The following is a 13,383-nucleotide window of genomic DNA, read 5'->3' as shown; positions in this document are numbered from 1 at the left end:
TTTTTATGAGTTGGCTTTGTAATGCATGATAACAGATGGAGGTAATGGTCAGTGCAGCCTTAGTAGAAGTCACTGGAATAACATAAAATACATAAAATATTTACTTAATCTTCCAAATTTGTAATGTCATTGTTTGTTTGTTTGTTTGTTTGCTTGTGTTTTTTTTTTTACGATTGAATAATTTGAACCTTAAGATCAATGACCCCTTCAGTGTCATCTCATTCCCAGTCTGTGAGTATCTGTTACACATGATTTATTTTCCTTTCGGATGACCTCGTATATTTAACAAAAGAAGTTGCGGTCTTTGTGTTTTAACAGACCACTTGTCTAAAATACTGGTTTATAAGTATTTCTCGAAGGCAATTAATTATCTATACAAATTTACCCAGTTCACTGTGCAACATCAGGTATTTCCATATGTTTCGATGGGGGAACGACACCACAAGCTGAAGAACTGTTTTACTAAGTTGACATTTCATTCTACTCTTGTACTTGTACGAGCTTCTGTGGATCCTTAACTGTTGTGCTAGTCATTATGATATGTCATATACCTTGATTTACTGTACGTTAAGAGAAAACGATAATCACCCTTGCCACAATGATTTTTATCAAATACAACTTTCATTGAATGCTGCGATGAATACAGACGACTTTGCCTTGATTTAGACGTATATAAACTTGATCTCAGAATCAGTCTCATATTTAGCCACATATAGTCTCATATCCCAAAATTCGCGATGACGACCAGAAATAATAACATAGAGACTACAGGAAATGTATTATGTTGAGTCTATATTTAAAGTTGTGGTTTCCATGGTGTTTTGATGCATCAAAGATGTTTACGTAAAAAATGCATTTTTTTTTTATTTTCTTTTGTGGAGTTCAATCATGTTGATTACTATTTGAACGAGGTTCTTGTCGACCAGACGTATCAGCTTGACCACCATTTAATCCACTCTCTGTTTAGCAGCTTAGTTGATTTTCATTGTGTTGATTTGTAGCCATAACTACTGTGTGGCATAAAACATCTTCATTCAGTTGGTAAAATGCAATTATGGTTTATGGTGATGGAATAATTGCTCAATCAAATGTGTACTTCATCATCGAATTCTCCTGCAAAACAATCATGGAATGTTTACATACAAATGTTAATGTTATTTGAAGTCTAGAATAAAGTGAATATTGAGTAAAGTCGTCATTTCCTTATTGATGAATCTTGCCACACAAGTGGCCATACGGATGAGGATTGGGTATTTATTTTGGAATTTGATTTACAAAACACTTGACAGATCAATGTGCAACAACATATGCCAGGTCTTTATTTGTATCTCAATAAATTGCTTTGTTATTGTACGTACAACAACAACCTTTTTTTCAAATTTAAGCTTTTTATGATATACTGAGTGATAAACACAGACTTGGTCTGTGTTGTTTCACATTGTTTACCCAAGTGGAAAGCCATATGATGGAATTGTTGTATAAATTAAAAATCCAAAGATAAAGTAAATCTTCATCCATATGGTCACTTTACATTAACTACATCATCTGTAAGGTATTATGTCATCAGTTAGCCATTACATCATTACTCGGTTATTAAATCATTAATAAGGTATTACAAAATGATTTATTATCTTTAAACTATTACATGACATGTAAGTTATGCCATTGTTACTTATTAAATTATCAGTAAGTAATTTCAGCATTGGTACATACACATACATATACATACACACATATACACAGACACATACATACATACATACATACATACATACATACATACATACACACACACACACATACATACATACATACATACATACACACACACACATACATACATACATACATACATACATACATACATACATACATACATACATACATACACACACACACACACATACATACATACATACATACATACATATATACATACATACACACACACACATACATACATACATACATACATACATACATACATACATACATACATACATACATACATACATACATACATACCGGGTACATACATACATACATACATACATACATACATACATACATACATACATACATACATACATACATACACATATGCAACTACATGCAAGTACATGTCAATTATGGCATCATGTGGTCATTATGTTGTCAATTCATAATTATGTTAAATCTCAATCTCGAAAATGATTACTAGGTTTTAATAACATTGACATTCAGTTACATCTGACGTGTCGGCGGTTTCCATTACAGCTTGTGTTATCAGAGATATCACTATTACACTGACTTCCCTGTGTGCAATAAATCTTTCGATATGTCACACGATTAAGACTCGCCAGCTGTCCTTGAATGGTTGAAAACAGCCACATCTGTCAAATGGATTGTTGTCAATAAAAGAAATCTGTCGCAGCAGTTTACAGAATCTGTCTTACGTTTATAGAATTTGACAATGTGATTATTGCTTTAATAGGGAGATGCAGGCATAACTAGACGTTATGATTCATTCTGGTTTAAGTTTGGAATACTATGAGTATATTTCAATTATAAATGTACCCCCCTCCCTCCCTCCCCCTCACTCAGCTATAGTCACAGACTTTTTTCCTGTTAGATGCTATAAATTACAAGAAAGCGAAAACACTAGACGCCTGTAGCCCAATCTTTGATAAACATTTTTGCGGCTCGTTTCAGTATGTTTCTGATTTTTACTATATAAATAAGATAGGCATATTTCGACTCGTTTCAGGGTGTTTCTCGTCGTACATGTATAATTTCATCTTTTAAATATAACCATGAGCTTAGGTGAAGAATTTTGAATTTGAGGACAGATAAGTAATGTCATTTTTCAAGCGGAAAGACTTTTACAATTAACATGTCCACAATAACCTGACCAAGTAAATGTCGACTTTAGATTAGGATTAAAATGTAGGTGTAAAAACCGAATATTTGGGTATAGACTCTGTGGAGGGTCTATGGTTTGGGCCAGAGCTGTAGAAGAAGTTGGTGATGAACAAAAGAATGATCCCATGTAATCCTTATTAAGATAACTCTAATGTGATGACCAGGGATTGAAACATAACCCTTAAAATAAGCTTTTGTTATTGCAGTTTCCCCAGTCTCATCATGGACATTTGTGTGTACATGTATACATTTCTAGAAAGACAAACAATTGGTTGTTATCACTGTCCTAAAAATATATTTTGTTAAGCTGATAAATCCTTCAGAAGTCCTCCTGTATGTGAATTGTAATCATGTAACATCAGGTGTTACTCTTAACCCCTTGAAGTTCTCATTACTCAACATGACAAGGCGACAATTATACACTAGACTCACACCGCATATGTAAAAGCAATGTCGGCACATCAGATACAGTCAGATTTAATGAAAAGAGGTAGAGGTCATATCTGGACAAAAATTTAACACTGCCACATTTTATCGTCTGCCTCAACAAATATCACTTTACCAACTATGCTAAGTCTGGTTCAACAAACATCTAACACTGCTACATTTTATCTTCTTGCTCACCAAATCTTACGAACACTGCTCAACAAATATCTTACCAACTATGTTACATTTCATAGTCTTGTGTAACAAATATCAAATATTGTCGAGCCTGACGATAAACTAAAGCATTGTTGGTAAGATTTTTGTTGAGCCAGATGATAAAATGTAGCAGTGTTGGACGTTTGTTGCAGCAGTGTTAGATATTTGTTGAGCAAGACGATAAAATGTAGTAGTGTTTGACTTTTGTTGAGCCAGACGATCAAATGTAGCAGTGTTTGATTTTTGTCGAACCAGACGATAAAATGTAGCAGTGTTTGATTTTTGTCGAGCCAGACGATAAAATGTAGTAGTGTTTGATTTTTGTTGAACCAGACGATAAAATGTAGCAGTGTTTGATTTTTGTCGAACCAGACGATACAATGTAGCAGTGTTAGATGTTTGTTGAGGCAGACGATAAAATGTAGCAGTGTTAGATTTTTGTTTAGCCAGACGATAAAATGTAGTAGTGTTTGATTTTTGTTGAGCCAGACGATAAAAGGTAGCAGTGTTTGATTTTTGTCGAGCCAGACGATAAAATGTAGCAGTGTTAGATGTTTGTTGAGGCAGACGACGGTTTGTTTAAGGTTTTGTGATTTTAATTGTAACTCTCGTATTAATCTAAGCCGTGGATTCAGTTACTGACTTCCAAAGTTCTCTTATCCATCGAGGTGCAATTTTCATTATGAAATGTGTCAATATCCAATGAATTCAATCCAGTCATACTAAAATCGTAGATGATACATACAAGATATAATTATGACTTGAAGGTTTTTATCGTCAATTATAAATTAAAAGATAAAAAAAATAAAACTTCTATAATTAGAGAAAATGTGATAGCCCTATTTCACTTTTGCCGATTTGTGAAATTATTAATATTGATTCGTAATTTGTGAATATCAAATTCATATAGGAGTATCTTAATGAAGGTAGAATCGCCTCAGGGACCACTTCCCTTGGAAATCAAGGTTCTGGAAATGTTTCCAAACTTTGCCATGTGAAAGTTTTTTCCTGGTTCTTTTGATATAATAACAGAAATTTCACTATTTTTTTCAAGAAAATCATCAATCCTCCGGAGCGAACACACACATGCTGGCGGCCATATTGGATTCTAAAATGGCTTAAATTTGGTATCATTTTGACCTAGATTTCAAAATATTGCACCGTGATCCCTCACATTTTCTTTGATTTGAACTGAGAATGCAACAACAAAAGGTTAAAACAGTTTATTTAATTCCTGAGGTGTATTAATGCAGTGATGGTGTCTGATTTGCATACATTATAGATAAAAGTCAGTACAAATGTGAATAAAACATACCTGATCATAATCCAAGCTTTGCGTTGCATCATGTACAGCTTATCAGCCTTATATAATATTTCACCTAAGGGATATACTTGTCAACCTGTAATCCTCTTATAAATATGGTTTAGCATATGAAATTCAAGAAGATATGCCCTGTAACACATGTACTTACACAGGCAAGCCGACAGACTGAAGGATGGACTGCCAGACGAGCGGAAGGATGGACAGACAGACAGACAGACAGACAAACAGACAGCCCGCCAGCCAGACAGACAGACAGACAGACAGACAGACAGACAGACAGACAGACAGACAGACATGAGGCAAGAATCTAGTATCTAGTAGTCACTACATACTACATTGTGCCTGTCTACCTGTCTGCTTACGAACATGCATGCATGCATGCATACATACATACATACATACATACATACATACATACATACATACACACACACACACATACATACATACATACATACATACATACATACATACATACATACACATACATACATACATACATACATACATACATACATACATACATACATACACACACACACATACATACATACATACATACATACATACATACATACATACATACATACATACATACATACATACATACACATACATACATACATACATACATACATACATACACACACACACATACATACATACACATACATACATACATACATACATACATACATACATACATACATACATACATACATACATACACACACACACACACACACACATACATACATACATACATACATACATACATACATACATACATACATACATACATACATACATACATACATACATACATACATACATACATACATACATACATACATACATACATACATACATACATACATACATACATACATACATACATACATACATTATAATAGTGCCCTCATAACCAGGTAATAAGTTTTAACTAGGGAACCCTTGATTAATAGCCAGCAAAGATTAGAAGTAGATTTCTGAGCATGAAATATTACGACGTATTACAGTGTAACGGTATCATGCTACAGATTTTTTCGGGTAGATGTCGTTTATAAAATTGCATTAAGAATGTATAATATATATAGTATGGGAATTACAAACATCTCTCTCAACCTGTAGTATTCTACCTCAAGATGTAAACGAACTTTTTGTGTATATGTATATGTCACTGAAGGGCCTCTTTTTGGATTAATCTTACCGCTAGCTGTTACCATGGTTACCATGGTTCGGACACTCTCCTTCTTTCTATCCAAATATGAGTTTGCCATCTAACTGAATTGCATCGAGTGTAAAGTAACTTGGAATTAATGTTTGTGCTAACGGCAGGTTTCATAATATTGTGCAAATAGTATAAATTGTGTAGACCTGATAACACGTACACATGAATAGTTTTGAAAGCTAATCTGGTGTCATGTTTTGTCTGTCTTCACAGGCTATGTGTACGATAGTGTGGTTGGCACACATAGTCGCTTGGTGGAAGACCTAATGGCCGGTTACCAACCGTATCTGATACCATTAAATCGACCAGATGAGCCTCTTTATGTAAACCTTGGGATGAGTCTGTATCAAATTATTGATGTGGTAAGTCCGCAATACAATTTTGCAAAATTAGTTGACTCGTTGTCCACATGAAGTTAAGGTCTCCTTGTACGTCACATATCAAAGGTTACACTTCATTACAGTATTTCCTTATATAGTTTGAAAACAGACGTTTCGAGTAAAGGCGTCTCTTTCAATATTTACAAGGCCGTACTATATATTTTACCTTGTACTTAGTTCACTTACCTCCCCATATTTGACGTGTTGTGTAAACCTTTCCTGTAAACTTAGAAAGGCTTTGATAATACAAATTGATAATGGGAGTTGTTTCATGGAAAATCACGAGGCTTGGATAATCATGTCGTGTTTGCCTCTTAGCATAAAAGAATTAATCTCCAAAGGCAAATATCTGTCCTATTAGGTCCCTATTTAACAGTTGGGTTGATGTGATATATTTTTCTATGCACTCGCCTCACTACTCTTTGTACATGTGGGAGGAATTGAAGCCAATATACGATTTTAAGACTGTCATAGTGACCCCCACCACATGGAAATATTGAGATATCACTATTTCGATTTGCCTAGAATCAAGGCTATTATTAAATATGAGTATTATTTCTATCTAGGACGTACAGAAAGAAGCTGTCAGTAGCCATTCAGCCTTGAGAATGGTAAGTGTAACATGCAGCTAACCGTTTTCACCCCCCCCCCCCCCATTAAATGATCAATGCATATACATAACCATACATCACAGGAACAGCAACGTTTTTGGGTTATTAACTTCATTCTTTGATCTGTTCTGTACACCCAAGATTATTTTCTTTTTTCAATTGTTAATACAAAACAGCGAATATGTTGGCCTCAATTTGTCATGGATCTAACATAGACGTGGACTAGCTTATAGCACACTATTTGCTGTGTGAGTTTTGCAAGAGATAGATACAACACATATATAGATTCCATGAAAGCAGCTTTGATAAATTTGAATATTCCTCATTATGGTTTATATTTATGTCAATAATACAGAGTTGAAATATGCTAATTGTGATGGCCGCATTGTGTCACTGCATAGATGAATGCTTACGTCTCTTCTCATGTTCTCCAATTCTTCAGAAATGGAAAGATTTACGTCTGCAATGGGACCCTGAGAAATACAACGGTACTCACACCGTGCGAATACCAGTAGATGGTATTTGGAAGCCCGACATTTACTGCATGAACAGGTGGGTTTAATTGATACTAACACTGGAAATGTTTTAAATTCAATTTTAGTCATTTAGATAACCTGAAGGCAAAAAATATCCTATGGTTCGTGAAAATGCATTGTTTTCTCCAAATGTAGTTCAGAATGAAATTACGATTTGTTTAAAAGTTATGGGAAACAAGAAATTGTGCGAATAATTTTGGCGGGAAATCAAACGTCAAAAAAGAATATTTTTCTAAAAGGACGACTTTGACGGGAGATTTTATTGCTGGAAAATGAAGCAATTGTAGATTTTTTTCAAACTTTCAGATTTCATGTTTCTCTATTTGCAGCATTGTTGCTACGGAGAGAAAATTTCCCGTAAATGTAATTTTGTCAAACGACGGCCATGTGGATTTTGAAGATCCTTACTTGTTGATGACGTCATGCCAAATGGATATGACTTTCTTTCCCTATGATATACATGTTTGTGAAATCAAATTCGGTTCGTGGTCGTATACTACCGACGCCCTCGTTCTGGTGATGGAGGACGATATTGGCCTCCATGATTACGTTGACAATGGCGGCTGGCGTTTGTTGAAAGTGTCCACAAAACTGTCCTCACATACCACTATTCCAGAGGGATATGATGGAGTCAATATAACATTCTCTGATGCTGCCTTCAAGTTTGCCTTCGAACGGAAATCGTCTTTCTTCACGGTCAATTTTATTGCTCCGTCTGTGATTATATCACTTCTGACACTCGTGGTGTTTCTACTCCCAACCGACACAGAAGAGAGAGTGAGCATATGCATAACAATAGCTCTGGGACTGGTTGTGTTCATCCTCGTCTTGGTCAGTGTTATCCCTAGCACGGCTCAGTTCACCATTATTGGCAACTACCTGCTTTTCAGTGTCACTGTCACCTTTGCGTCGACCGCCACCAATGCTACCATATTTAGCCTGACCAAGAAATCGTCAGACGTCAATACACTGAAACCATGGATACGGAAACTGTTCTTGCTGTACCTGCCAACAATCTTGTGTATGAAAAGACCACATTTCTCACCAGTCCACAGCAGTAGAGTGAACTCAGATACCGAACTGACTTCATTTGCTGGAAATAAAATAACCTGCGAGAATCGTAACAAACATTGCACCCGCTTACTAAACGAAAATGAGGAAAATGACAAGATAAACTCTCCGCCAATCAAAAGATCGAAAAGGGTAAGTAATTATGATATAATTTCCTGCAATGTTTCCGATATACCATTGCAGGAAATCCCCAAAATTGTAGAAATCATGCAAGTAATAGCAGTATGGCTTTTATACAAGATTTCAAAGTTGAACAAGTTACCAAGGTTCCAAGTGGTCATCCAAATTTATACTATAACATTTTGATGGCAATAATCGATACAAATATAAGGCAGAAACGAGGCTGACTGGAGCGCTCCTCTGAATTTAAAACCAGTCGTTTTATATTAACCAGAACTTGCACTGTTATCAGGTCGATAGCACAAAATTAGTGCCATAATAATTTTTTCCTCGGATGTTGTATTTGACTCGTAAGTATGTAAATGAACACATTTTCCAAATAACTTGATAACTATTCCTTCCGACTGTATCTCCATAAAAAGTTTTATTTATCATGATCATGGGAAAGCCAATTCCACACATATGGAGAAGAGTAATCAAACCTACGTGCATAACGGAGTCGATAATTACCCTCGTAATTATCAAATGCGCCTTGGGCTTGGAAGTATATGGATGGTTTATATTTACAGTTATGTTTAATTACCAGAGTGACATTTTATGATTCAAAGTTCGGCAATTTAAGATCTGAAGTTTTTACAGTTATGTTTAATTATCAGAGTGACGTTTTATGATTCAAAGTTCGGTGATTTATGATCCGAAGTTTTTCACTTTAAAAATGTAATGTAGGTCATCATGGTCTGGAACGAATGGTGCGTGGCCAATCACGGCCAAGCCATTTTCGATTTTGTATACACGGCCTTAAATCAAACAGGCAACATCTACTATTTGTAAAACTTATAGTCGTTGAGTGATTCAAATTGCAGATGGCACAAATAGAGTAATACATCTTACACAGAATACAGGTAACACAGACACATGATACAGACAGCGCACACAGAATACACACAACACGGAATACAGATGATACAACATAATAATACAACTTAGAAGAAATACGAACAACACATAGACAGAATACAGACATCATATGTCGAATACAGACACCGCAAAATAGAGATGGCACAAATAGAGTAATACATCTTACACAGAATACAAGCAACACAGACAGAATACAACCATCATATGCCAAATACAGACACCACAAATTACAGATGGCACGAATAGAGTTATACATCTTACCACAAAATGCAGGCAACACAGACAGATAACACATAACAAGACACGATACAAACAGCACAGCACACATAGAATACACACAACACAGAATACAGATACAACAGAATAATACAACTTCGACAAAATACAAACAACACAAACACCATAGACAGAATACAGACAGCAAGTACAGAAAACAGATTCCGCAAAATACTGAGTACATCTAATTAACTTTCAAGTTAGAAAATGCAGAAAGAATAGAGACATATTTGCAGACAGAATATTGACCCTGCAGCCACAGAGCAGACAATAAACACAAATTACAGACAATATGCACATGATATAGAAAAATATTTACAACGAAATTGTACTAAACTTTGTATTCTATATTGATATTGTTATGTTTTATTTCAGAATGTCGTCAGCGAATGGATTTTCATTTCTCATGTTGTCGACCGACTGAGTCTGATCTGTTTTGTGATCATGTATATTGTGGGTATACCAACAATTCTTTTAAACCTTGGAAAACTTCACAATCAACATGATGAGTGAACATTGTTGATACGGAGGAACCGAAACGACGCTATGTGTATGTTTTTGTCTTATTCCATGCCAGGCATGAGGGAGATATGCCAATAAAAGAATCACCTTGAGGTAGAATGCGCCTCAAGACCAATATCCTTGAAATCAAGTTCTTAAAATATCGCCAAACTTTACCATATGAATGGTTGTTCTTAGTCCGAACAATAAGAGGAATTTGGAGTTCGCTGACTTGTTTTGTTTTCAAGGAATCTTTTATTTTCCCATGGCTTAGGACAGTTTTTGGCGGCCATGTTTGATTCTAAAATGGCTTCATTTTGATATCATTTTGACAACATTAAACTCATATTTTAACTCATAGATAATGATATGCTGTTTTAAGCATTAACATTATCATACTGTAATGTCTACCAAATAACTATGCTATGTATTTCATGAACATTTGTTTTAGAATTAGATGAATGATATCATATACATCAATTTGATACATAAAACAAAGCAAGAGATGCAATGTATACTGTACAGTATAGCAAATTTAAAATTAAAATTAAAATGGCCGCGATGACAAATATCAAAATGGCGGCGATAACAAATTTAAATATTATTCCAAGTTTTAAAGATTCGTTTTCTTATCACTCTAGCAGTACTACTTTTGATGGAATTTTTAGTTTCTTCAAGACTTGTTGAAATCATAATATAAGTTTATAGTTAAGTGTACATTGTATCATAGTGTTTATTCAAATGACATGCACGTTTATTGGTTATCACTAAAGTAAATGCTCGTACAGCCCTGGCCAACAGCTTTGAACTTTCGTTATTTTTCGTTACGTTTTGCTCGTTGACAAATACACAAATGAATATTCAACTTAACAGTCAAAACCCCTGCCAAAATCATTGGCAGTGATTTACTCTCTGATGAGTCAGTATTTATGCTCGTTTGTCTGGCAAATACACACAAATCATTATAGACGTACTACACCCAGTATATAAACTTTTTTGAATTGCTACCCTCTGGGAAATGTTTTAATAGGTCATTCAGATCAAGAACTGTACGTTTTAAGATTAGCATTTAATCCAAGAGCAGCGCATGTTCAGAATTTTACCTAAACATTTCACACGTTGTGATTTTTAACGAAGCCTGTTATATCTTGTCTTTTTTAACACAATTGTATGTATGTTTTGTCTTTGTTGTTTTTTGATGTTTAACAGTGCCAAGACGCTTTTCTGCTCAGCGTTACAGTCGCTTCGGTTAATAAAGTATTCAAATATAATATAATATAATATAATATAATCTAAAATAAGCTCACCTTGTAGTATATTTAGTATTTCTGTGTACACTGACTTGACGTCCATGTGTAAACAGTATGAATAAACACTCCAGACCATTAATTGTTTGTCAACAAATTGTGAATTAGTGATGAGTGCCAATCATACATTGCTCAAGAACAAAACAATTCTTTATCAACATTGCTGCTTACATCCGCGGCTTGCTCGACACAGCTAAATTTCATCGTCTGGAACTACTAAAATCTTACCAACATTACCCCCATTTTCTCTTAATGAGCTATACCCTCATTTCACCTACACCAATAGAAGATTAAAAAGTCAGATAGGACTACAATGTTAGAAAGATTTTTCCAAAGCCAGACGATAAAATGTAGCAATCTTTAGTCCGATTTTTCATTATGTACACGATAAAATGTAACAGTGTTTATTAAAAAGATTTTTCTCGAGCCAGGTGACAAATTGTAACTACTTTAGTAATATTTTCTCCAGGCAGACGATAAAATGTAGTTTGTTTGTTTTTTCCAAGCTAAACGACGTTGTATTGCTGGCTAAATGGTTTCTACTGTTTTTTGCCAAAGTCAGAAACTAAGGAATCGTTCATTTATAAAAACGCCATGATTGTTTGAGCAGTTCTTTCATTGACAACATGTCGTTGTTGTTCTTGTTATCAACATCTGTTTTCAGACAGTTTTTGACGGATATCAATATTGTCTAGAGGCGATCTTTGTACAAACTGTCATGTAATGATTTTATTCAACATACACAAAAAGGTTCACGCACCTGACAACGTTTTAAGCGGGTCAATAAGACAAAATAGCTAAAGCTAGAAATAAAAAAAAACACAGCTGTTAAAGAGCAGCAACAAAAGAAATAAGCTGTGCAGGAACGTGAGGGAAATTCATACTCCTTGTAACATGCACTTATTCTTGTTACGCGGAGGGTTATCTAAGGACAAAAACTGGAAACAGGCGTGGTCAATAGTATAACAATGTTAACAGATTGCAAGGTTTATCTAATGGATAAGAGGTGATGGCATATCACTCCACAGCAATATTTTACCCATGGTATCTACATAATTCATCTTTCCATTGACAGGAGGGTTAAAAGTAATATACCAGTGCATTCCCAGCTAATATGAACACTAAAACCCGTCATTCTTCAAGTTCAATGTAACCGCCATCATTAACATGCAAATTTAAGAGTAATTTTCAATTATTTTATCGTTCATTGAACTGGAAAAACTTTATAGCATCAATTCCGAAAGATGAAATGATAAAAATAGATGACGATGAATGTTTTGATGTTCAGATAATGATGGTTGTGTTCGATAGCGTTCGCAGTGGGTTGGTTTTGACAATGTCATCTCCACTTACGTACTCATGCACACACACACACACATACATACATACATACATACATACATACATACATACATACATACATACATACATACATACATACATACATACATACATACATATATCTGCAACTGTATCTGTATCTATATCTATATCTGTATCTATCTATCTATCTATCTATCTATCTATCTATCTATCTATCTATCTATCTATCTATCTATCTATCT

General features: G+C 34.7%; 2 protein-coding genes across 2 annotated transcripts in view; one reads left to right on the top strand and one right to left on the bottom strand.

The window, feature by feature from the left end:
• LOC144452477 (cadherin-23-like) overlaps positions 1–6,147 on the bottom strand; it is a 53,192-nt gene extending 47,045 nt beyond the window's left edge. The window contains exon 1 of the mRNA XM_078143575.1: positions 6,078–6,147. Coding sequence (XP_077999701.1) covers positions 6,078–6,147 — 70 coding nt within the window. The remainder of the gene's footprint in view (positions 1–6,077) is intronic.
• Positions 6,148–7,465: 1,318 nt separating this feature from the next.
• On the top strand, positions 7,466–10,523 carry LOC144452476 (neuronal acetylcholine receptor subunit alpha-5-like). The gene is made up of 3 exons (XM_078143574.1): positions 7,466–7,641; positions 7,955–8,828; positions 10,386–10,523. Exons 1-3 carry the CDS (start codon positions 7,466–7,468, stop codon positions 10,521–10,523), a joined length of 1,188 nt encoding a protein of 395 aa, XP_077999700.1.
• The last annotated feature ends 2,860 nt before the right edge of the window (positions 10,524–13,383 follow it).

Source organism: Glandiceps talaboti, chromosome 22 (genome assembly GCF_964340395.1).
Source record: "Glandiceps talaboti chromosome 22, keGlaTala1.1, whole genome shotgun sequence".
NCBI lineage: Eukaryota > Metazoa > Hemichordata > Enteropneusta > Spengelidae > Glandiceps > Glandiceps talaboti.
The sequence above is the reverse complement of the archived record's forward strand: the minus strand, read 5'-3'. Positions and strand labels throughout refer to the sequence as shown.

What these genes read in the sequence shown, in the direction of transcription:
- LOC144452476 (XM_078143574.1), top strand. Translation starts at nt 7,466, where the DNA reads ATGGCCGCATTGTGTCACTGCATAGATGAATGCTTACGTCTCTTCTCA. An exon ending in GACATTTACTGCATGAACAG is followed by an intron (nt 7,642 to 7,954) that starts GTGGGTTTAATT and finishes CTCTATTTGCAG; the next exon opens with CATTGTTGCTACGGAGAGAA. An exon ending in CAATCAAAAGATCGAAAAGG is followed by an intron (nt 8,829 to 10,385) that starts GTAAGTAATTAT and finishes GTTTTATTTCAG; the next exon opens with AATGTCGTCAGCGAATGGAT.